Source organism: Bubalus kerabau, chromosome 3, assembly GCF_029407905.1.
Source record: "Bubalus kerabau isolate K-KA32 ecotype Philippines breed swamp buffalo chromosome 3, PCC_UOA_SB_1v2, whole genome shotgun sequence".
Taxonomy (NCBI): domain Eukaryota; kingdom Metazoa; phylum Chordata; class Mammalia; order Artiodactyla; family Bovidae; genus Bubalus; species Bubalus kerabau.
Window position 1 is genome coordinate 172,697,308 of NC_073626.1, and position 25,886 is coordinate 172,723,193.

Here is a 25,886-nt window from a genome sequence, read left to right on the forward strand (position 1 = left end):
GGGTGTTTAGTCAGTACCTCGATTTGAGCTTATCTGGGAGCGTGGATGGGCATTGGGTATTTAGTCAGTACCTTGATTTGAGCTTATCTGAGAGTGTGGATGGGCATTGGGTGTTTAGTCAGTACCTCGATTTGAGCTTATCTGGGAGCGTGGATGGGCATTGGGTGTTTAGTCAGTACCTTGATTTGAGTTTATCTGAGAGTGTGGACGGGCATTGGGTGTTTAGTCAGTACCTTGATTTGAGTTTATCTGAGAGTGTGGACAGGCATTGGGTGTTTAGTCAGTACCTCGATTTGAGTTTATCTGGGAGCATGGATGGGCATTGGGTATTTAATCAGTACCTTGATTTGAGTTTATCTGAGAGTGTGGATGGGCATTAGGTATTTAGTCAGTACCTTGATTTGAGTTTATCTGGGAGTGTGGATGGGCATTGGGTATTTAGTCAGGCATTTTGCTATTTTTGTCTCCCTAATAGGGCAAGAAAGACGTGGCTCAAATTTTCAACAATATTCTCAGAAGACAAATTGGTACAAGAACTCCTACTGTTGAATACATCTGCACCCAGCAGAATATTTTGTTCATGTTGTTGAAAGGGTATGTATAATGTAATAAAATTGATATTTTTTACTTTAAAAATAAAAAAGGAAAGATGATTGTGGGCAAAAGCAGGATGGTGAATGTGGGAAAGCATTTTCTCTGTAGTTCCATCAACTCCTTTTCTGGTAGTTCTTGATTATGTTTCCCCCCTTAAAATTCAACCTGTGAGCTAAACAATTTGAAGATGCCCAGGGGATTTTAAAGTTAGTGAATTATGAGCCTTAAAATCTCAAACCTCAGGAAAAAAATAAGTCCTCTGTGGTCTTGTTTCTGTTCTCTAAGATGTAAAAACCTTAATTGTATGAAATATCAGCTAAATAAGTCATATACCTAAAGACTTCTTCTTTGGACATACACGCACCCTGTATGGCAGTAAAGGCTGCCCAGTAAATGGAGCATGGATGCTGTAGCACTTAGACTTGTTCACTCAGCAGCAACAGAGTACATGTTTATGACGTACTTGCCTTTGCTTTTCACCTGTGTGTGTCCACCCACTAACCCACTTAGTTTGGTAATCCACAATGCATCTTCCTGGCATTACTGCTGAACTGAGTAGTCATTTATCTTTGGATAGACATCCGTTTCCAAAATAAAAAACCAAAAAAGCCCTAAAATTAAAACATTTAAAAAAAAGCCTCTGCTCCCTCATCACTGAATGGCAAGGTAGCCTCCTGTTGTTTCACACCAGGGTTGTTTGCCACCTCTGGGTACGTGTGCATTGGCAGGGTTCTGTTAAATTGGTGGGCAAGCATTTTCTTGGCATGACTGTTGGCGTGAATCAGCTTGCTGTCCTACCTCAGCCTTATAGCTTGCCTCACTCTGATTCATATCTCTGTGGTTTAACACTTCTCCCAAGTTCAGACTTGTTTAGACAGAGCATGCGTCAGTGCCTGTGTTGGAGGCCAGCATTCCATTTCCTTCTTTCTAGTTATAACTGTCCGTGTTGCTTCTTCAGATGTTGCTGTACAGAATTTTTGGCATCCAGTATTTTGTTGTATCAATCCACAGCTGCCTGTATGAACATGTAGTGAGTAGTCTGAAATTTTGGTGTTCTTGGAGCAGCTTCCGGATGCCTTTGTGTATTTTTAAAGCCAATTATTCCTTTTTTCATAGAAAGTAGTGATTATTAAAATCTGTGAATAAGTTAGCTCTGCCTGTGTTTACTGTCAAGTGGCCCAGGGGTATGAGAGGAACATTGCTGAATGTCATGTAAGACTTTTGCGGCACTATTTAAAGAAAGGTTTAAAGCTCTCAACTGAGCTGGCAGAGCAGAAACCTCAGCTTAGGGAGGTGAGGAGAAGCAGCATGGAGAAGCCACTGGTGTTGGGACCCACTCCACCACCCCTTTTAGTTTTTATTGTGGAAAATATACATAAAACTGGGGAATAATACAGCAAGCCCTTTCCTAGCCATGACCAAGTTTCAGCAGTTATTAACATCTTATTGATATTTAACAAATTATTAACATTCCTGTTTCATTTATTTCTTGCCTCCTGTTTCTCCTCATGTATGTACAACATCACTTCCATATCATAATCATAATATCACTTAAAAACCTAAGCATAAAATAATACCCAGTAAGTGTTCAGATTTCCTTGATTTCTACCAAAAATGTCATTTTTCAGGTTGTTTGAATCAGTCTTCAAGCATAGTCCACAAACTGAATTTGGTTGATATGACTCTTAATCACTTTTAATCTGTAATAGTTCCTACCCTCTTCTTTTAATACTATTATTTGTTGAAGCAACTGGGCCATTTGTTTTGTAGAAAACTCTCATGTTTGGTATTTCATGCTGTGGTTTCACACATAACCATGTTCCTCTATCCTCTGTTCTTTTGTATTTGGTTAGATTCAGCCTCAGTTGAGGGGGTGGGAACAGGAATTCTTCATGGATGAGACTGTGTGCTTCTGTTGGGCAGTGCTGGTTGTCTTTCTTATGGGATGTTAGATTGATCAGTGGATGCAGATGATGTCAGCCTGTCCATTATAAGTTCTCCATCAACCCTGTACCTAATGGTTTTACTATCCATTTAGGATCATTCAGTTCAGTTCAGTCGCTCAGTCGTGTCCAACTCTTTTCGACCCCATGAATTACAGCACGCCAGGCCTCCCTGTCTATCACCAACTCCCGGAGTTTACCCAAACTCATGTTCATTGAGTCAGTGATGCCATCCAACTATCTCATCTTCTGTCGTCCCCTTCTCCTCCTGCCCTCAATCTTTCCCAGCATCAGGGTCTTTGCAAGTGAGTCAGTCAGGTGGCCAAAGTATTGGAGTTTCAGCTTCAACATCAGTCCTTCCAATGAACACCCAGAACTGATCTCCTTTAGGATGGACTGGTTGGATCTCCTTGCAGTCCAAGAGACTCTCAAGAGTCTTCTCCAACACCACAGTTCAAAAGCATCAGTTCTTTGGTACTCAGCTTTCTTTCTTTGTAGTCCAACTCTCACATCCATACATGACCACTGGAAAAACCATAGCCTTGACTAGACGAACCTTTGCTGGCAAAGTAATGTCTCTGCTTTTTAATATGCTGTCTAGGTTGGTCATAACTTTCCTTCCAAGGAGTAAGTGTCTTTTAACTTTATGGCTGCAATCACCATCTGCAATGATTTTGGAGCCCCAAAAAATAAAGTCAGCCACTGTTTTCCACTGTTTCCCCATCTATTTGCCATGAAATGATGGGACCAGATGCCATGATCTTCGTTTTCTGAATGTTGAGCTTTAAGCCAACTTTTTCACTCTCCACTTTCACTTTCATCAAGAGGCTCTTTAGTTCTTCTTCACTTTCTGCCATAAGGGTGGTGTCATCTGAATTACTGAAGTTACTGATATTTCTCCTGGCAATCTTGATTCCAGCTTGTGCTTCATCCAGCCCAGCGTTTCTCATGATGTACTTTGTTGTCTAGGTTCAAAATGGTGATTTCCTAATTCTCTTATTCCTTCTCCGTATATCAAGTGTTTCATGACTTCTGTAGGAAAGACAGAATACATGCTTGACTTTTTTCTACATTATCATTTTTTAGTATAATCAGTTGATGCCCTAGCCACTTTCTTAAGTGAGCAATGAGTATGTTGTTTTAAGCATCATTATGCATTTAAGCATCAAACCTGAAGTTTTTTTTTTTTTTTTTTTTAAACCTGAAGTTTTAATCAGATTTTAAAATATGTTTGATATGTCTCAAACCCTTTCAGTCATTATGACCATGTTTTTATGTCCAGATTGCCCCATCTTGGGCACTTCTTCAAACTGTCTCCTGTGTCCTCTTGGCAAGACCCCCTTAGTCTTTGATAGCTTCCTTGCTGTCTGGCACAAGACATGCAGTGCTCATTTTGTATGGGTTTCTTCCTCAGACCTAGAAACAGGCATTTCTTCCAGGGCCCTGTGATTTTTCTGGTTTTTTTTTTTTTTCCCCCCAGAAATTGCCTGAAGGTCCAGTGGTTAGGACTCAGCTCTTACTGCTGAGGCCCATGTTCAGTCCCTGGTCAGGGAACTAATGAAATCCATGCGGCACAGCCAAAAAGGAAAAAAAAAGAAGAAACAAATTTTTCTGCACTTGTTTATTGATTAGTTCAGACTATTTCAACACAGTGTGATTATCCACTCAGGCTACAAGCATTCTGATGTTAGAATACTTGTAGAATTGTTAGAATACTTTGAGAAGTGACGCTGCCAGTATTAGTGTGCCTTTGGAAAACACCGTGTTTCTTGTGTTGGCCTGCATTTGGAGGCGGTCGTTTTTTCACTGGCGATTTAAATGTTAATGCACTCTCCTGCCTAGTGCTAACAGGTTGTACAGCATAACTGTTTGCCTTGTACTCAGTGGTTCATGGTTTAATCATTTAAGGCCAGCTTGACAAACTGCCACCAAAACCTGCCCGACTTGTTGTACCAAATTGTCTTACCCGTGTCTTTCCAGTCTCCTGCCTGGTTCAGAGCAGCAGGGAGGAAGCCGTGTGGTCGGCCATTTTGTGAGCAGACGTTTTAGTCACCTCACAGCCTGTCACCATTCTAGCTGCCGTGCCGCCAGTGACACAAAGGAATGTGGTTTTGGTGGTGTTGAGGGTGTGTAATGAACATATGTACAATAGGAGGATAGTCCTCCAGACAGCACTCCCAGAGGGTTTCAGGAGGTGAAATGTGGGGTTAGTCAATAAGGCAAGGCTTGGTAACAGAGATGGACTTAGGATTGAGGTTCCGGATCGTTTCAGATTTGCATAGGCAGAAAAAAGAGAGTAAGAACAGGGGCAGGCATGAACACAGTGACCGGCAACAGTAGGGAGGGCATCGGAAGGTTTTACAGCGTAGTGGGAGGTGGTGGTGCACCAGAGGTGTTGCTGTGATGTGGGGAAGCCCAGATGTGAGTCGTTTAATTAGCAGGAAGAATCATTTCAAGCTCCTGAATTGGAAAAGGCTACTGATGCACTTGGACGGAGGAGCCTGGCAGGCTGCAGTCCGTGGGGTCGCTAAGAGTCAGACACGACAGAGCCACTTCACTTTCACTGATACACTAGTGTGTTGGATAGATTTGTTAAGACAGAGTTTGAACAAAGATACTGCTTAGCGGCACTCAGGTGACCGGGCATGATTTCATGCAGCACTGGATACAAGAAAATAAAACTGAAATATTGCAGAGGAGCATTAGAAAGGAGTGATGACACTGAAGATGGGAAGACTGGGAGTAGACAAAGAGGGCAATGTTCAGATCTGCACTGTTCAATACCGTTCTTACTAACAGCATGTAATTATTTATTTTAAATTTAAATGACATTTAAAATTCAGTCCCTCAGTCATAGTAGCCAAATGTCAAGTGCTCAGTAGACGGCAAAGATAGAGAACATATCCGTTATCAAAGAAAGTTCTGTAAGACCTGTTTTAGACCTGGATATCTAAAGCAAAATAGTGATGCTGTATTAGACACATCAAGTTTATGGAATTGTCCAAAAGCAACAGAAAATATTTCACTACAGTTCAGGGTGGATCTGGGCTGGGGCAGTTTAGGAGCCATGGTGGAAACTGTGAGATCTTAGGGGTCACAGCAATGGAAGAAAGATTTCAGCCAGGCAAGAAATAAGAACAGAGGAGGTAGAAAGGAGAACTGGGGGTCTTGCTTTCATTTTGTAAAGAAAGAGATGCAGAGGTCTGCATTGTGCAGAAATTAAAAGCAGAATTTGTGTTAGAAGATCATTTTTTTTAGCCATGAGGTCTTTGGATTCAGTGGCAGGAAGCTAAAGGCGGCTGTGAGTGGGGAAGGAGATTCAGCCTGAGTGTGCAAGTGTGAGAGGAAGTGGAGTGACGGGGTGACGTGTGTGAGCAGATGGCAGACAGAGTCCAGTCCGAGAGGTTTGGTGCACATCAGAATGGAGAAGGCTGCCGTGTTGAGAGGAGAACGAGGTTCTCTTTCTGATCATGGGGAAGGAAGAGGCAAGCGACCTTGAGATGGAGTAGAAGTCTGTGTGGAGCGCTGAGGAGGGGTACATGGAGCCCCTGTGTCCACTTGAGAGCCCTCAGGCCCCATGACAAGGCGCTTGGTGACATCCTCAAGACCAGGCTTTCGGCTCTAGCGTTTATATCTTGCCAACAGTCTTGAAAGTACTATTTTGAGTATTAAATTGAAACAATGAAGTCTAAATGCTATATAATTTGATAGACCCATTTAGATACCGTGAATTTAGGAAACTTAACGTTTCTATTGTTTTTCGATTCAATGTTTGGTTTTTCTGAAGTGTTGAGAGCACCTCAGGTGAACTAAGCCCTCTTTGGAGGTGTGACCCTGAACACCTCCCTTCAGGTCTTTTAACTGAAGGAATGAGCTTTTTCCACATACTCACTGGCAAGGCTGTCGCTTTTCTTGATGTTGAAGCGGTCACCAGCCACTGACGCGTGTGTGCCCGCCAGACTCACCCCTCTGAGCACGTACTCTACGGAGAGAGATGCACCTTGTAAGCTTCTCTGCCACTTAGTTAGAACATGTCTGAAACTTCCTGTTCTAAAAACTGGAACTGTTGGGAGTTTGAGAAGAACAGTGATGGGGGGAAAGCAGTCATATTTGTCTTTTCTTTTTGCAGGTATGAATCTCCAGAAATAGCCCTAAATTGTGGAATAATGTTAAGAGAATGCATCAGACATGAACCACTTGCAAAAATCATTTTGTGGTCGGAACAGTTTTATGATTTCTTCAGATATGTCGAAATGTCAACATTTGACATAGCTTCAGATGCATTTGCCACATTCAAGGTAACAAAAACTGTAGAATTCTAAATATATGTACAAGTGAGATTAACAGGTGTGCTGTTCTTTCCTGAACGTTCTGTACCCTCCAAAGCCACACACGGCTGCCCTCTAGTGGGAAGACAGAAGGCGTATTTTACATGTGTGTTTGTGACTCAGGTATGTGCAGTAGAGTCACAGCTCTAATAGGTTGGAAAAGTTAAGACTCTCAAGTCTGTCTAAAAGGCATAAGTCCTGTATGGTCAAAGGTACACTTTTCTGTCAAATTCCCCATCAAATACAGTATATAGATATACAGTGTACGTGAAAATCAGATTTGTCTCCTGTGTTGAAACATAGTGCAGCAGTTTCTTAGGTAAAGCATCAGACAGAGTAGTTGGCTTCCGTTCAGGGCCGTATCAGTTTGGAATACACATATCTTTAAATAGTAGAACCACCTTCGGGACAGATCACCCTGTTGTGAACAGGCCCAAGGGCACAGTGAGCTGCTCTCTCCCGTCTCATGCTCAGGCCAGAGCTGTTTACTAAACCCAGGGTGCAGGGGGTGCGGAATCACCAGCACTGTCCCTCCCGCCCCTGCCTGCCTTACTCCTCTGTTGTGTGTTTGTATAAATTAAAGACACATGATATGGCATCAGTGTACAGCATGCACATTTTGTTTTGAATTGCAAGGTTCTGTGCCGTTTAAGGTATGTGAATAAAGCAGTAATGTGTATTAGTGCTTTTTACAGTGAGAGCAAGCCTTTATATGCTGCTGCTGTTGTTGTTCAGTCGCTAAGTCGTGTCCAGCTCTTTGTGACCCGATGAACTGCAGCACACCAGGCTTCCCACCCTTCTCTATCTCCCGAGTTTGCGCAGACTCATGTCCATTGAGTCAGTGATGTCATCTAACTATCTCATCCTCTGTGTTATATGTTAACATTCCCTTATATAAAATGCCTGACCTCATAAGTGAGTATTTAGAAGTGCAATTTCAATATATTCAGAATTTAATAATCTAACATAAACTACTGTGCTTGCAAACCATAAACACTGTTACAGTGAGAAATGGCCACTGTTATTGTAAAGGTTCAGTTTTACGTGTAAAGACCCATTTAGACGATGAGCACATGCCTTGGTCTTTGAATAAAATGTGTTCCTTCAGTAGAATGAACACCCTTAAAATAGAGCGAAAGCCTGGAAGCCTGGGATTTCACATTGAATGAGAATAAGGTAATAATGTGAAAGGTGCCTAGGGATTATTCAAGATGTCAGAAACCTTAGGTACAACCTCAGTTATTTATATGTTAATGTACAAAGCAAGGGCTTCCCAGTTGGTTTACTGGTAAAGAATCCACCTGCCAATGCAGGAGACGCCTGTTCAATCCCTGGGTCGGGAAGATCCCCTGGAGAAAGAAAGGGCACTCCAGTATTCTTACCTGTAAAATCCCATGGACAGAGGAGCCTGGCAGGCTACAGTCCATGGGGTTGCAAAAAGTCGGACACAGTTGAGCGACTGAGCACACACACAATGTACAAATCAAAACGAAATGACTTTGAGATTATAGCGTGGAGTGACAAACATGGCATCTTAGGTATCACTGCACTTGGTGGGTTGGGACTCATGATTGGGACGTACTGGTGGAAAGGGACTCCCCTTCAGAAGCAGCAGACCTGTTATGAGGGAGGTGTAGCAGCACCAGGTGTCAGGAAGGGATGCTCCTGGGTGGGAAGCAAGCTGGAAGCCTGAGCCCAGGACCCTGGGAGGAGGAGGGCCAGGGCAGAGGAGAGGAGCAGCAGCGGGCTGGGAGAGTACAGTGGGACCGCCTGACCGAGAGGATGTGAGGGACATGCCCCTAGCACAGATGGCACAGCTGAGGTGAGAGGCACGCTAACTCTGCCAGAAACGTGAGTCCCAGTCTCTTATGGTCTGATTGGCCTTGCTGACAGTTCCGTCTCAGTGCCCTGCTGGGTCCTGGTCGCCAGAGATGGAGAGACTGAGCAGAGTCAGGCAGGTGTTCTCTACCTGAAGAAGGGAAACTTTAAAAACCTGGTAGGATTCTAAGGATGAGCTCTAGAGGAGAGGGTGCTAGAGCAGTGAGGAATGGGCTTGGCTCCTGTGTCTCAGCTACTCCTGATAGAAGGGGGAGAGCCCGCCAAGAGGAAGTAGGGCCCAGAATTAAGAGTGTTTCAGGAGAGGCACAGGCCTGTCAAACAGACTGAAGCTCCCTCCCCACCCTTCCTTAAGAAGTCTGGTCAGGGCAGGGCTGGTCTGACCTCCATGCCAGAGGTGCTGATAAGGGAAGGAGGTTGCTCCTCTTCCCGTTTGCTGGTGGCCTCTTGGCAGAGGACACTTTTTATAATGGAAAAAACAGATCCTTGGTTCATGCTCTCCTTTGAGAATGACCAGAGCTACCTTCCCAGAATCAAACAAATGCAGCTTATCCGTAACCCTGGACGAGGAGGTACAGCTGCTGAGTCTTAAAGGGAAATTAAAACTACCTGCTTGAAATGTGTCTACGGTTCAGAGCTTGAATGAATGGGATACTGAGACAGTAAATCAGTGGTCAAATATTTGTTCGTGATTTTTTTTTTTTTTTTTTTTTAAGAGGAATGAAGAAGACAGGGAGGGGTATCAGAAGGTCAACAAATATATTTCCCATTTTCCAGAGTAAAAGAAGGTAGACTCCCCAGAGAGGCTGGTGGAGCTTGGAGCTTGATATTATACCTGTGTAAGGTTCTAGAAAATATTACTGCTAAAGAGATGATTTCTGAGCATTTTGGAAAGGAAACCGTGTACCCACAGCCAGCATGGATTCACTAAGAGTAAGTTCAGTCATACTAATCTCATAGACACGTGTAGATCAGGGGGCGAAGGGCATGGCTGCCTGGATTCAGTTCTCTGCTCTGAGACTGATTTAACCTGTCTTTCCATCTGTCAGAATGTAGGTGACAATATGAGTATGTTCAGGTTATTATGTCCTCACATAGTCTATGCACAGAGAACAGTAGCTATTAGAATTATTCCTTTATATATTAGATGTTGAATGATTGTACAGGTCTGTTTTAACAGACCTGTAAAACAATGAAAAACTAGGAGCTGGATGGAGTTTCAGGTTAGCAATTCATAATTAATTGAACACCATATCCATAAGGTGCCAGAAAATGGATTGCCACCATCCTGGAGAGAAATTTTTAGTGGATTTGTCTTCACTTAGCACAGCCGAAGATTGTTATTAAAGACTCAGATAAAAGGTGACAACAAATATATGCCACAAAGGAATAGAAAGCAGATCACAGAGATCCTGAAATAAGGCTTCATAAAGATCCAAAGAGGCCAGAATATATAACAGGCTGAAGTTAAATACAGATAAACTGAGGTCTTCAACACAACACTATAAAGCAATTATCCTCCAATTAAAAAAAAATTTAAGGATTAAAAAACCCTCAAAAACTGAGGTCTTCCACCTGAGGACCCAGCTTTGTAAATAAGAGATGTGAGAATAAGGCATAATAATAGGAAATAATACTAAATGTAGTCATTACACAGTGTAATAATTACTACAATGTAGGTAACTTCATATCATATTCAAACTACGCTGTGAAGGAAGTATTATTATTATCTTCTTTACACATGAGGAAATGGAAACCTAGAAAAATGTTGAATGAAGTCAGACAATAAATGGGGAAGCCAGAATTTGAACCCAGGCAATCTGACTGGAGAGCTGACCCTGAGTAAACAAAATTCTGTATAAGTCCAATAAAATTAAACAGAATGATGATGCTGCCCCAGAGCTACCTGTGACTACATAACGTGTGGCTTAAGGAGCTGCTGATGGTCTCGTCCCGCTGTAGGCTTAGGAGGCAACAACAGCACGCACGTGCTCCAGCTTCTGTGCTTCTCAGAGGCACACGGACAGAGAGGACTTTCAGAGACAGCAGATGGTGAGGGGGCTCAGAACCTGCCATTTGAGGCGTCCTTAAAGGAACTGGACATATTTAGCCTGGAGAAGAGTCAACAGGGACTTGCCAAGAGAGCACGGCTTGTATTTAAAGTGGATCCTCAAGGAAATGAATTCCACCTAGTTCTGTGATTCTTGACAGTTTTCTGGAAGTAGCCTGGGGTTAGGTTTTAACTCTACCACAGGAGGAACTTTCTAACTTTTGGAGCTCCAAAGGTGAACCACACAGTTGGAAGAATTGAGTCTCTTGTCTTCGGACATAGACAGTCATCAAGCCAGACGGCTTGCCGAGGCTCTCTGAAAATGAGCCCCCTGGGTTAGTAGCATTTCTTCAGGGATTCCAGGGCCATCTTTGTCACATGATGTTTGGGACCCAAAACTCACGTAACTTGTAGGAATCTTTTTAATTCAGTCCACCCTGAAAGTTGGCTGCTCCATCTGCTGGACTTGGGAGATGACCCCTGACCTGTCTCTGGGTCATGCCAGGGCTTGGCCATATGGGAATTTAGATAGGTTGGGAAGTCAGACCTATGCTCTTTGTGTCCCCTGCTGGCTGACCCAACCACTCTGCTGATCTGGGACCACGTGCACCCTGTCAGCTTTGCCAGTCGCTCACCAGATTTCGACTACATGACCGCTTCCCTTTGTTTTCTAGTCTGTTGGTTTCTCTCCCCGCCTCATCCCCTCACACAGCCCACAGCCTGGTTTGAGCTCGCTGAGCTCTTGGCTCTAGTCCCGAGGGTAGGGTTTTTTTCCCGTCTCTCAGGAGAGAGACGCTGTGCCCGAGTCCCCACCTCTTTTCCCAGCTTAGTATCAGCCTTTTTCCCCTGTGCCGGCTCTCAAGAATTACTCCTTCCCTGCTGGTGTTCTACTGTCTGCTCCAGGCCCTGGTCTGGCCTTTATTAGGAAGGACTTCCCTCCGCCAATGCACTGGGGTCAGGCTCCTGCTTGAGCAGTCTCAGCAACCCCTTTCCAGCCTCTTTTCCTCCCCCAAGGCCCCAGAGATGTGATCCCTAGGTTGGCAGTGGTTTCCTGAGCCTCCTGGTCTGTCTAAGCTGAATGGTAACAGGTAGACTCTCTGATGAGGGCGTACTGGACATTCCCCCTTGCTGTATGTGGCCCAACTGTGAGCCTCTTGCTCCTACTGGAAATACAGCTCTCAGGATAAACAGTCACCTTACTCAGACCAAAAAGAAAAACACTTGTACAGCATGTTTAGGATCTTTGCTTTTCAGAGAAATACTTTCTACCTCCCTGTACCCAAGAATCCAACCCCAGTTGAGAGCTGTTGCCTCTGAGACACCTCCTCTCTCTTTGGTCAGATCGTGACGGAGCAGTGAGCTCTTGGTTCTCAGCCCTGTACTTGCTCAGAGTGGCCTCCAGAAAGACTTAGCCACAGAGTAGATGAGACACTCAGTCGCATGAATCCAGACACAGCAGTCTTTAAATTTGCTTATTCGTTGTTCATTCCACAAGTCTCTTGACTGCTTGCTTATGTTGGGCGCTGTTCTTTAGGTTCTGGGGATCAGCAGTGATCTTTTTCGTTTATTTTCAGGAGATTTTTGTGGGGGTTGGGGGGGCATGCTGCGAGGCTTGCGTGATCTTAGCTCCTTGACCAGGGAGGGATCAAACCAGGGCCCCCTGCAGTGGAAACATGAAGTCCTAACCACTTGACCACCAGGGAACTCTGGTTTAGCAGTGATCTGCCCAGACAAACCCCTGCCCTTGAGGTCCTAACTCAGGGGAGAGCTGTCATAGATCACATGTTATAGACAAAGCACTTTACATTGAGAGTAGCATGTTAGAGGCAGGACACTATTTAACAAGCATTCTTGATATATTCCCTTAAAGTTCTCATGTTCCTCTCTCCTTCACATATGACCCTATGGGACAGTGTAAATATATTAAGATAATATAAATTCTAGCCCTGCCATCTCCTCCTTCCCCATATTTCTTCCCAGATTCTTGAAGTTAGTCAGACTCCAGGTTTTCTTATTTTGCCTGCTTAATCCCCAAAGGACACTTGGGGAAAATTGGGTAGATCTTCCATGGGCATAGGATGCATACCCTATCCAGCAGTTTGAACACCTGTAAATCTTTGGGGTGGGGTTAGAAGCCTAAAAACGTTCTTCAAAGATTGCTTACTGTGGTGTGTTTCCAAACATGTTCCTGGATTCTGTTGGTTCATTCATTTATTTATTAAATATTAAGCTCTTACTATGTGCTGGTTACTGCATAGGTGCTGGGAATTCAGAGATCAGTAAAAATAGACATGAGCTTGTGTTTATTAGAATTTATAGCCTACCCTGACCCTTGCCTGGAAAACCCCATGGACGGAGGAGCTTGGTAGGCTGCAGTCCATGGGGTCGCTAAGAGTTGGTGGACACGACTGAGCGACTTCACTTTCACTTTTCACTTTCATGCATTGGAGAAGGAAATGGCAACCCACTCCAGTGTTCTTGCCTGGAGAATCCCAGGGCCAGGGGAGCCTGGTGGGCTGCCATCTATGGGGTCACACAGAGTCGGACACGACTGAAGTGGCTTAGCATAGCATAGCCTACCCTGAGAGAGATGTTAAGAGCATAATCCCACAGATGTCAGGTCATAACTGTGACCATGCTTTGGTGCCGGTGACCAGTCAAGAAGGGTTCCCCAGGGAGGTGATATGTCAAGGTCTGAAGGTAGGAAGTAACTGGGCCAGGGGCAAGCCCATGCAGAGCAGGACTTTCAGGGCAGGATGCTAACGAGCAGGCATCAGAAGAACTCCCTCCAAAACCCCCTGAGACCTGAGGGGTTCGTTTCCATGAGGGAACCAAAGCTGCAGCCGTTTCCTCCTTTGTTGACCATGAAACATTCCTTAGGGCATTTCTCAGGACATACTTCAGGAAACACTAGTCATTGTAACCTAAACAGCAGAGAAAACAAGTGAAGGAAAGTTGGTTCAGAGAAGGGATTATTGACATGACCTCTCGGGTCAGCAGCTCTAAAGGAACTGTGCTCCTGAGTTCCCTGAAGATGAGTGGGCTGTTCTGCTGTCGCCTGTCTCCATTCTCCTCCCACCTGGTGAGTCCGTGGCTAGTTCACTGCTGACCTCTAGGTCTTTGAAGGTAGGGACCACCTCTTTTTGTCTTTGTAGCCCCAGGACCTAGACCTTTATCTAGCACATAGGAGATGTTTTCTGAATGAATGACCCTTGAGTAATTTCCAGGGACATCCATGGGGTCAGGCGTAAGCTCTGTTTCACAGGGATGCAGAATTGGACTCTACTATTCATAACTTTTGGTTCTGTATGTTTGCAGCATAAGTCTGCTTACTTTGGAGCTAATGTTTATGATGGGGCTTTTAAAAGAGACCTTACCTCTGAAAAAAGGTAGTATTCAAGATGAAACTGAGTGTAACTGAGTTAAGGAGGAAAAAATGAAACCTCCTGTACTTTTTCTAATAAAAGATATTTCTTCTTTCTCTACCAGGAGCAGTATGCTGTTTGGCATTTTATCACAACTGTTTACTTTTATTTCATTTCGGTTCTTGATTCCCTTTCTTTGAGTTTTTATGTCCATTACCTTATAAATTTGCTTTTTAATTTTTCCATCTAAGAGCTATTAGACCTGCGACAATCATAACCATTACTCTCACAATTTCAAATTATTGATGATTTTATTTGCTCTTACATAGAATCAACATTTTCAATACAATTCATGCTCAAATATTTTTAAGTGTAGTAATTTTTGACAACTGTTTTTATCAGGTAAAATGGTGCGGAATTTTAAGATTCTCTTTTCTAAAAGAACTTGAATGCCAACAACTGTAAAAAGTATGTTTTCTTTTTCTAGGATTTACTTACAAGACATAAATTGCTCAGTGCGGAATTTTTGGAACAACATTATGATAGAGTAAGTATGTGAAATTCTATGTTAAAATAGCACACTGTAAGTTTTGTTACCAGAAATGAAAGCTTTTAATTAGATTTTGTACCAGAAGATTTATTTTGGAAATATGTTTTTAATTGGTGCTGTAATCATTTCTCTATGAAAACCGAGATAGAGAGCATTACTTGGTCAGAAGTAGAATTTTCTTTCTGATGACACACTCCCCTTTGCATCTTTTCTTGCTTTAGAGGAGGAAAATAAAGCACTTTGCTGCTGAATGATAATACACAGTTAAAGAGAAAATTACTATGTGGCTTCTTTACTTTCCCTATACTTCCCGTCCATTGCTCACATCCCAGCTGCTTACAAAGAGAGAGACAGGGACTCTGTGGTAATGGGTGAGCAGAGGCCTAGCCTAGAGGACACAGCAGGTGGATGAGCAGTGTCCCCTTTCTGCTGCTGGCTGCTGTGGCCAAGGCCGAGGCCCTTAATTCTGGAGACTCAGGAGTCAGTACTTATTTGTAAAGTAGGACATTGGTTAGTTCAGCCATAAGGCCCCCTCCAGCTGGAGTTGATGTTAGACTTCCTGGTGATAGAACCCACAGAGGTTTGTGAGCAGGTCTGGGCACTCTGATGACCTGGTTGCCCTTGATCATTATGACAGCAGGGTCACTCCTTCTCTCCCACGTGTGTCCCCTCTGCTCCCCACGATGCCCACGAGCACTTCTCTGTGCAGCACTAGTTTAATTTTGGCACTGTCCAAAATCGTATAGGTGCTCCTGGAGAAGTTACTGTGATCACAGTCCATTTAAAATTTCTATCTCTCCTCTAAAATTTGGCTTAGTTTTTCATTCTTCCACTAGTTATTTGAATTTTTAAAATCCTAGGTTTTGTTAATACCTCATTACTCACTGTTCAACTAGCTTTTCTTTTCAGGGGGGTGGGAGGGCAGTTTGGCTATGTCACAGCTTATGGGATCCTAGTTCCCCGACCAGGGATTGAATCTGTGCCCTCGACAGTGAAAGTATGGAGTCCCAGCCACTGGACCACCAGGAAATTCCCTGTGCTGTTCAGCTAAATTAGAAGATTCTTGGAGGCAGAGCTTATGCTTTCTAGTTCTTCCATGTTCCTGTTCCCATCTTTCCCTCCCACTAGCAGTAACATCATAACACAGTGCAGAGTCCATAGTAATTCCCTCAGAAATAGCCCCATTGATGGCATAAGCATCAGTGGTGATTTATTTTTATTTTTGCTCATGTGCACTGCGATGTTGGAGAAGGCAATGGCACCCCACTCCAGTACTCTTGCCTGGAGAATCCCATGGACACAGGAGCCTGGTAGCCTGCAGTCCGTGGGGTCGCTAAGAGTCGGACACGACTGACGACTTCACTTCCACTTTTCACTTTCCTGCACTGGAGAAGGAAATGGCAACCCACTCCAGTGTTCTTGCCTGGAGATTCCCAGGAACGGGGGAGCCTGGTGGGCTGCCATCTACGGGATCGCACAGAGTCGGACATGACTGAAGCGACTTAGCAGCAGCAGCACTGGGATGTAGGGGTGTTTTTTCCATGTGTTTGCTGGTTTTAGTCAGAAGCACATTTTGTCAGCACCTTTGGCAGAGTTGGAAGCGTGGGCTTCAGCATCACTCTGTGTGCAGTGTGGCTTCAAGTCTCAGCTTCACTATGTGCTTCCCTGACCCTCTGTACCTTTAGGATCTTCAGCTCTAAGAGAAGGCTCATAACAGCACCTTCTTATTACTACTAGGTTGCTGTGAGGATTAGGTAAGAATGTGTATGCCGAGTGCAAGGCACAGTGCCTGGAACACAGTAAGCATTTAATAAGCATTAACAAATTGTTTTTATTAAAACATGATCTCAAAGGTTTTTATAGTTAAGCATACAAGTGTCTTAATTTAAAACCTACCAACAATATTTCCAAGAAACTTACTATAGGCAATGATGTCACTTTAATTTTGCAATAAAATATTTTTCTATGTGTTATTAATGGATGACATTGGTTATCAGGATTTTAGAAAACATATGTGCAGCAGCTAACTTAAATATATATGTATGTATGTATGTATACAGTGCAGTCAGATCTAGGAGAGGAGAAGAAAAGGGGAGATACAAGCAATTTAAATTAAGCAGAACATGGAGTTATTACACAAAAACACATGCTCTAAAGTCTGTACACTTTGGTTCTGAGCTTTCTAATAATCAAAACATAGAGGGAAACAAAACCATTAAAAGATCACAGTGTCTGTGAAGCTTGTTCAAAAGAAACAGCCTTTTCTAGCACTGAGGCCTGAAGCACATTTCTCCCATTGGTGCTCTTAGATAGGAGTTGAGTTGCAGCGTCATGGAGTTGACACCATCCCCAAGGGTGACTCTGCAGTGAAAAAAATGCTGAACTGAAGTGCAGCTCATGGAGAGCAAATCTCTGAGAAGCCCAGACAATGCCAGTCCTTTGTCTGTCCTAGTCCTTTACTGCTGACCCGGGGCTGAGATCTAACCAGGCAGTTCTCCTTGAGGATAATCTCCTGCAACCAAGCTTACCCTAAAAATTATGCAGCGGAAAATCTTAACTTGCATGTTCTGTCAAGAACTTGAGGTTCTGTCAAGAACTTGAGGTGTTCCTGTGTTACTGATCAAAGGCGGATCCGACTGTTTTCCATCATGGCTTGATGATCATTTGAGAAGGAAGGGGTAACAGCCACCTCTGAAGACAGAAGTCTAACTCCCTTGCATACGACATAGAGGGCGATCCCACCTCTGCCTAGAGATAAAAGAATGGATGCAGGGGTGGTTCTGGGTTAGCGCTAAAACCTCTTCTGTAAGGGGCCAGCCAGAGAGCAAATATTTGAGGCTTCATGGCCGTGCATTCTTGGTCAACTTTCCTGTCAGTTCTACCGCAAAGGCAGCCATAAACAATTCATAAACGAATTTATTTACAATTCACGAATGAGCATGGCTGTATTCCAGTAAAACTTGCATAAAAACAGACAGTGGGTTGGATGTAGCCCATGAGCTAGAGTTTGCCAATCCCTGCTCTAAACCACAGATGAATGGCGATGAGGACCCATCATAAAGCAAAGGCAGAAGAAGTCTGAGCGTGGACAGAATACACAGCAGGCACCCTCAGCCGCCCACCACAGCCAGGGACAAGTCTCAGTAATGCACTGACAGCCGGCAGCGTCACACTAGTATTGCAGCATTTTGCAACTTCAGAAGCCTGTCCATAGTTCAAACAAACAGAAGGCTGGCCCATCCTCTGAATTTGGGGAGGGGGCCCTGCCCCGTGTGTCCCTCCTGTCTGTGCCCCACCTCCCTACTGTCCTCCGCTTCTGCTCCTTACCCTTCCAGGGACACGGTTCTTGTCAGTGAGCCCAGCCCGTTTGTAAATCTAGTGGATCCTCGTCAGCTCTGCAGTCTGTATCATTTTGCATTTTCCAGGTCTTCAGTCTTGTGTTTTGTTTTTATCCCGAAGAGTATCCCTTCTCCCCATTTCTAAACAAAATCTCTCTTATTAGTAAAGTTGAGCTCAAGTCCTACCATTTGTGGGACACCTACCTACCCAACAGTGCTGAATTTCTCTCTCTTCTATTCTTAATTATTTTCTTGCTTTGAAAGAACAGATAACTTTTCTCTTTGTGGTTGTGCTTTGGACTAGTTGAGTTGTAAAAAAAAAAAATAATAATAATGTGAATTTTCTAATTCAACACCAGGAAATGAGAACAGAGAAAACAGTGGGATGGGGAGGTGGGGAAAGGATTTAAGTTGTGTGCATATGAAGTGTGGGTGACAGAAGAGAGATAAGCTCTGTGCACACTTCTCTGGAGCCTTGAGGGGGCCAGCCCAGGAGCCTTTTTCATGGCAGTAACCAGCGGATATCACTCAAGGATGAGTGTGAAACGGACGGGAGGAGCAGAGCTTGGGCAGAGATTGGCCTCTGTGCCATTAGAAGTGTATGCTCAAGCTTTTCAATGTTTTCTACTGCTCTTAAGAAAATCCTCTGATGTGTGTTTTCTTGTCTTTTAGTTCTTCAGTGAATATGAGAAGTTACTTCATTCAGAAAATTATGTGACAAAAAGACAGTCACTCAAGGTATGACAGATCATCTAAGTTGCTCATTTCTCTCCACCCCTTGTTGGAAACGTGTATGGGTCCCAGACCTTTGTAGGAAACATGCATGTGTCCCTGGTCGAGATTTTTGTGGAAAGGAGCAGGGCTCAGCAGTGGTTCACCCAGGGCACCCGCCCCAGCTCACCTCCTTGTGTGTTAGAGATACCAAAATAGAATACGCAGAATTTTGAAGAGGATCTAATCTCCAAGTGAGGAAGTTCTTTAGGTTTTAGAGCCTTATTTTTAAAACTTAGAATCGTTGTCACCGAGTTGAAGGCACCACAGGTGGTGTGCTCCCAGGATTCTGCCCAGAGGGTCCCAGGCTTGCTGTGTGAGGGGAAGGACGGCTGCCAGCAGTGACACGGGGAACCAGACGGCTTTGGCTGCTTTGTGTCGAAAAAGGATGTGGACAGTTCCATTTGAAACTTAAACAAAGACTTAAAACTCTAGAATAGGGGCTGACAAGCGACAGCCCATGAGCCATATCCAGCCCATTGCCTGTTTTTGTAAATAAAATTCTGTCTGAACGCAGATGCACTTGTTCGTTTATGTACTGTCTGTGGCTGTTTTGGCTACAACACAGATCTGAGTGGTTGCCTCAGACACTTTATGGGTAGCGAAGACTTTAGTGTTTCCTGTCTTGCTCTTTACAGATCGTTTGTTAACCCCTACTCTAGAAAATTCTCACTGTAGTTAATAAATGTATGCCCATGTATACCCTTCCTTCTGTCAGGAAGTGGTCCTGACGGGAGTTACAGATGGAATCACAAAGGATTTGTGGGCGGAAATGTGCAATTCCATTTGTGTTTTTTACCTGGTCCACTTTAAATTTTACTCTGCCCAGAGCGCTTCCCCTCAGAGATATCTGAGTTCATTTTAATCAAGACACTCCATTCCGCCTACTGCTGCTCCTATGGGGATATCACTCTTTTGCCCCTTGTCTTTCTGTGGAAATTGACTAAAGGACGTTAGGAACATTCCCAAAAGATTCCTTTCCCCTGACTAGTGCCTTCGTTTTCTGTAAGGCCATGAGACATGTGTCACCGCCACCGTGCTCCGCCAGCTGGAGCCTGGCCTCCCGGGCATCCTTTGGTCCAGTGTCAGGGATCCTTAACCTGTTCTCCGTGCGCAGGTGTGCTGGCTGGGCAGTCGCCGGTGGTTGTGGTAGCTGATAGGGACAGTCCGTTCGTTTTCAGGGTGGATGTGGTACACCTGGCAGCTGTTTAAGGCATTGCTCCTCCCTGTGTGTCAGTGTGACCTAGTGTGGGCTCCCCTGAGAGCCTCACGGAGAAGCAGCCCTCTGCCAGGAACCTCTCTGTATCCAAGGGCCTCTTCCCGCTGTTGGATGCACTCAGTATTTTCTGAGGCCAAGGAGGCTAGAGAGGTTTGCCTCGGATACTAGCTTCCAGGACTGATACCTCCTGGGGGGAGGGAGGGGGTTCTTAATTGGCAAATCAGAAGACTTGAACCAAATGCTGAATTCTTGGGCTGCTTAGATAGGAGAAAGGCTTTCAAGACCTTCTAACACTTGAGAATTACCAACGTGAAAGGAAGATTATGACTGCCACTTGAGAGACCTTAGTAATGGATAAAAAGCCAGCCTTTCATGCCTGCAGTTTCTCCTGAACACATGGAGAAATTTTGAGGACCAGTGGTACTCTAAACATGTATTTTAATTTGTACTCCCTTTTTTTGCAGCCACATTGGCATTTATTTAAATTTGGATTTATTTAAATTTATTTAATTTTAATAATAATTAAATTAATTTATTTATTTAAACTTGAATTCCCTATGCCAGATTTCAGGGGGTTTTTTGGCCATGCTGTGTGGCTTATGGAATCTTAGTACCCCAACCAACAATTGAACCCTGGCCCTCAGCAGTGAGAGTGTGGAGTCCTAACCACTGGACTGCCAGGGTTTTATTTTTAATAAGATTGTCCTGACATTTCTAAATTTTTACATCTAAAGAAATATTTTAAATTACTGGTTACCCTCCCCTAGATAATCAAGCTGAAATGAGCCATTTTCAGTATTTCTGGTTTGTGGGACACAAAATGAACACTGTGAGTAAATCTGTACTCACTTCATGCTAACTTCTGAGCCTCTGAAAGTAAATACTGGGCTTCTTACTTTGAAAGTTGTAGATTTTGTGATTTGGATTAGTGTGAAATCTGTCTGAGCTTTTGAATTCTTCCTGTAAAATCTTTATAAATCCTAAACAGATTTGTTTTCCTGCACATCAGGTTATTTTTGATTTACTGATATGTTATTTATCTAGAGATCAGTTATTTGGAGTCTTCAGGTATGTAGAACATAGCCAGGAACCCAGAAAGGAATTAACAAAAGCAGGTAAACCATGGCAAGGTAGCTCTGGCCATGCGTTTTCCTTCCCTTGGACCTCACTCCATGTCTCTGTTGGACTCAGGTCCACTGTGCTTTGCATGTGTTCATGCTGTTATTTCTCACTGCACTGTTGTAAGATACAGGTGCCATCATCATCCACTCCCTTGTGCAGATGATGAAACTGAAGCACAGAGAAGTTAAATAATATGCTCAAGGATATAGTGCTCACAAGGAGCAAAATGCCAGGATTTGAACCCAGGCAGGCTGGTGCCAGGAGCCAGGCTGGACGCCACTCTGTTGTGCCTCTGGCCCCTGCCCCCATGCAGGCCACACCACCTGCACACTAGTCCTTGACTGGAAGTTGGCACCATGACAACATGAAGAGATGACCGCTAGTTTCAGAAAAAGAAATCTAGAAAAAGCAGGTTTGATTTTAAAATTAAGAGTGGTATAATCAACTCCATAGAACTCAGTAAGCATAGACTTAACTGAAGCGACAGATTTTTTTTTTTTTTAGCTTAATTAACATCATTAGTGATATTGTGGTGTCACTAAGAGAAGCTTAGAATATCTTCAGGATACCTTGCTTAAGAAGGACCAGAAAACTACTTGTTTTTATAAAGCTTTTTGAATCAGATAAGATAAAATTATGTTTGGCATGTATCAGTCAGTTCAGTTCAGTTCAGTCACTCAGTCGTCTCCAACTCTTTGCGACCCCATGAATCGCAGCACTCCAGGCCTCCCTGTCCATCACCAACTCCTGGAGTTCACTCAGACTCAGGTCCATCGAGTTGGTGATACCATCCAGCCATCTCATCCTCTGTCGTCCCCTTCTCCTCCTGCCCCCAATCCCTCCCAGCATCAGAGTCTTTTCCAGAGTCAGCTGTTCGCATGAGGTGGCCAAAGTACTGGAGTTTCAGCTTTAGCATCATTCCTTCCCAAGAAATCCCAGGGCTGATCTCCTTCAGAATGGACTAGTTGGATCTCCTTGCAGTCCAAGGGACTCTCAAGAGTCTTCTCCAACACCACAGTTCAAAAACATCAATTCTTCGGCGCTCAGCCTTCTTCACAGTCCACCTCTCACATCCATACATGACCACAAGAAAAACCATAGCCTTGATTAGATGAACCTTTATTGGCAAAGTAATGTCTCTGCTTTTCAATATGCTATCTAGGTTGGTCATAACTTTCCTTCCAAGGAGTAAGCGTCTTTTAACTTCATGGCTGCAGTCACCATCTGTAGTGATTTTGGAGCCAAGAAAAATATAGTCTGATGCTGTTTCCACTGTTTCGCCATCTATTTCCCATGATGTGGTAGGACCAGATGCCATGATTTTCGTTTTCTGAATGTTGAGCTTTAAGCCAACTTTTTCACTCTCCACTTTCACTTTCATCAAGAGGCTTTTGAGTTCCTCTTCACTTTCTGCCATAAGGGTGGTGTCATCTGCATATCTGAGGTTACTGATATTTCTCCCAGCAATCTTGATTCCAGCTTGTGCTTCTTCCAGTCCAGCGTTTCTCATGATGTACTCTGCATATAAGTTAAATAAGCAGGGTGACAATATACAGCCTTGACATACTCCTTTTCCTATTTGGAACCAGTCTGTTGTTCCATGTCCAGTTCTAACTGTTGCTTCCTGACCTGCATACAGATTTCTCAAGAGGCAGGTCAGGTGGTCTGGTACTCCCATCTCTTTCAGAATTTTCCACAGTTTATTGTGATCCACACAGTCAAAGGCTTTGACATAGTCAATAAAGCAGAAATAGATGTTTTTCTGGAACTCTCTTGCTTTTTCCATGATCCAGCAGATGCTGGCAATTTGATCTCTGGTTCCTCTGCCTTTTCTAAAACCAGCTTGAACATCAGGAAGTTCACGGTTCACGTATTGCTGAAGCCTGGCTTGGAGAATTTTGAGCATTACTTTACTAGCGTGTGAGATGAGTGCAATTGTGCGGTAGTTCGAGCATTCTTTGGCATTGCCTTTCTTTGGGATTGGAATGAAAACTGACCTTTTCCAGTCCTGTGGCCACTGCTGAGTTTTCCAAATTTGCTGGCATATTGAGTGCAGCACTTTCACAACATCATCTTTCAGGATTTGGAATAGCTCAACTGGAATTCCTTCACCTCCCCTAGCTTTGTTCGTAGTGATGCTTTCTAAGGCCCACTTGACTTCACATTCCAGGATGTCTGGCTCTAGGTCAGTGATCACACCATCATGATTATCTGAGTCGTGAAGATCTTTTTTGTACAGTTCTTCTGTGTATTCTTGCCATCTCTTCTTAATATCTTCTGCTTCTGTTAGGTCCATACCATTTCTGTCCTTTATCGAGCTCGTCTTTGCATGAAATGTTCCTTTGGTATCTCTGATTTTCTTGAAGAGATCCCTAGTCTTTCCCATTCTGTTGTTTTCCTCTATTTCTTGGCATCGATCGCTGAAGAAGGCTTTCTTATATCTCTTCTTGCTATTCTTTGGAACTCTGCATTCAGATGTTTATATCTTTCCTTTTCTCCTTTGCTTTTCGCTTCTCTTCTTTTCACAGCTATTTGTAAGGCCTCCCCAGACAGCCATTTTGCTTTTTTGCATTTCTTTTCTATGGGAATGGTCTTGATCCCTGTCTCCTGTACAGTGTCACGAACCTCATTCCATAGTTCATCAGGCACTCTATCAGATCTAGGCCCTTAAATCTATTTCTTACTTCCACTGTATAATCATAAGGGATTTGATTTAGGTCATACCTGAATGGTCTAGTGGTTTTCCCTACTTTCTTCAATTTCAGTCTGAATTTAGCAATAAGGAGTTCATGGTCTGAGCCACAGTCAGCTCCTGGTCTTATTTTTGCTGACTGTATAGAGCTTCTCCATCTTTGGCTGCAAAGAATATAATCAATCTGATTTTGGTGTTGACCATCTGGTGATGTCCATGTATAGAGTCTTCTCTTGTGGTGTTGGAAGAGGGTGTTTGTTATGACCAGTGCATTATCTTGGCAAAACTCTAATAGTCTTTGCCCTGCTTCATTCCATATTCCAAGGCCAAATTTGCCTGTTACTCCAGGTGTTTCTTGACTTCCTACTTTTGCATTCCAGTCCCCTATAATGAAAAGGACATCTTTTTTGGGTGTTAGTTCTAAAAGGTCTTGTAGGTCTTCATAGAACTGTTCAACTTCAGCTTCTTCAGCGTTACTGGTTGGGGCATAGACTTGGATTACTGTGATATTGAATGGTTTGCCTTGGAAATGAACAGAGATCATTCTGTTTTTGAGATTGCATCCAAGTACTGCATTTCGGACTCTCTTGTTGACCATGATGGCCACTCCGTTTCTTCTGAGGGATTCCTGCCCTCAGTAGTAGATATAATGGTCATCTGAGTTAAATTCACCCATTCCAGTCCATTTCAGGTCACTGATTCCTAGAATGTCGACATTCACTCTTGCCATCTCTTGTTTGACCACTTCCAATTTGCCTTGATTCATGGACCTGACATCCCAGGTTCCTGTGCAATATTATTGCTCTTTACAGCATCGGACCTTGCTTCTGTCACCAGTCACATCCACAGCTGGGTATTGTTTTTGCTTTGGCTCCATCCCTTCATTCTTTCTGGAGTTATTTCTCCACTGATCTCCAGTAGCATATTGGGCACCTACTGACCTGGGGAGTTTCTCTTTCAGTATCCTATCATTTTGCCTTTTCATACTGTTCATGGGGTTCTCAAGGCAGGAATACTGAAGTGGTTTGCCATTCCCTTCTCCAATGGACCACATTCTGTCAGATCTCTCCACCGTGACCCGCCTGTCGTGGGTTGCCCCACGGGCATGGCTTAGTTTCATTGAGTTAGACAAGGCTGTGGTCCTAGTGTGATTAGATTAATGTTTATAGTTATCCAGTAACTTATCTTCTGACCACTTTCTTTGATGGTTTCTTTTTACTGAGATAACACAAATGCATATTTAAAGAATAGGTCCTGATAAGTCTCAGATTCTGAGCCACATGTGACTTGAATGTGGTTTTCTTCAGGGAGCAGTGTCAAGACCCACCATAGGTTTAAACCCCAGAAGAAAAAGGAGGTGTCCAAGTAGCAAACAGGAACCGTTCATTAGCTTTCAGGTCATAATTCAGTTCATCCATCTTTTGAGTGCCTGCCTATTAATATTCTGTGCTTAATAATATGATTATTTAATGAACTGTTTTTAAAACTTTGATTTTATTTCAAATCTTAAGTGATAATTGTGGAATAAACGGATAAATTGTTTGTCTTCTCAGCTTCTCGGTGAATTGCTACTAGACAGACACAACTTCACGATTATGACAAAATACATCAGTAAACCTGAGAACCTCAAATTAATGATGAACCTTCTACGAGACAAAAGCCGTAACATCCAGTTTGAGGCCTTCCACGTTTTTAAGGTACTAAAACCATAAACACTAATTGTTCATCCCATTTTATTTGCAAGTTACTTGTTTTATTAGCTTCATTTTGGTAATCTGAGTGACACAGTTCCATTCAGTTCATTTTCACAGTTGTGTGGTACAACATTTTAACAAAAATGGACCCAGAAACAGGGCATTTGTATTTGGGAATAAGAAAGGTTGATTTGTAGAGGAGTGTCACCTATCTTTGGCATCAGTTCAGTTCAGTCACTCAGTTGTGTCTGATTCTTCGTGACCCCATGGACTGCAGCACACCAGGCTTCCCTGTCCATCACCAACACCCAGAGCTTGCTCAAATTCATGTCCATCGAGTCAGTGATGCCATCCAGCCATCTCATCTTCTGTTGTCCCCTTCTC

The 25,886-nt window shown here is 43.5% G+C and overlaps 1 protein-coding gene across 4 annotated transcripts in view; it reads left to right on the forward strand.

Annotated features, from left to right (window-relative positions):
- Positions 1–25,886, forward strand: part of CAB39 (calcium binding protein 39) — a 99,288-nt gene that overhangs the window by 70,352 nt on the left and 3,050 nt on the right. For all 4 annotated transcript variants that reach the window (XM_055573715.1, XM_055573717.1, XM_055573716.1 and 1 more), the window contains 5 exons: positions 476–594; positions 6,667–6,835; positions 14,604–14,663; positions 18,677–18,742; positions 25,362–25,505. In XM_055573715.1, coding sequence (XP_055429690.1) covers positions 476–594; positions 6,667–6,835; positions 14,604–14,663; positions 18,677–18,742; positions 25,362–25,505 — 558 coding nt within the window. The remainder of the gene's footprint in view (positions 1–475; positions 595–6,666; positions 6,836–14,603; positions 14,664–18,676; positions 18,743–25,361; positions 25,506–25,886) is intronic.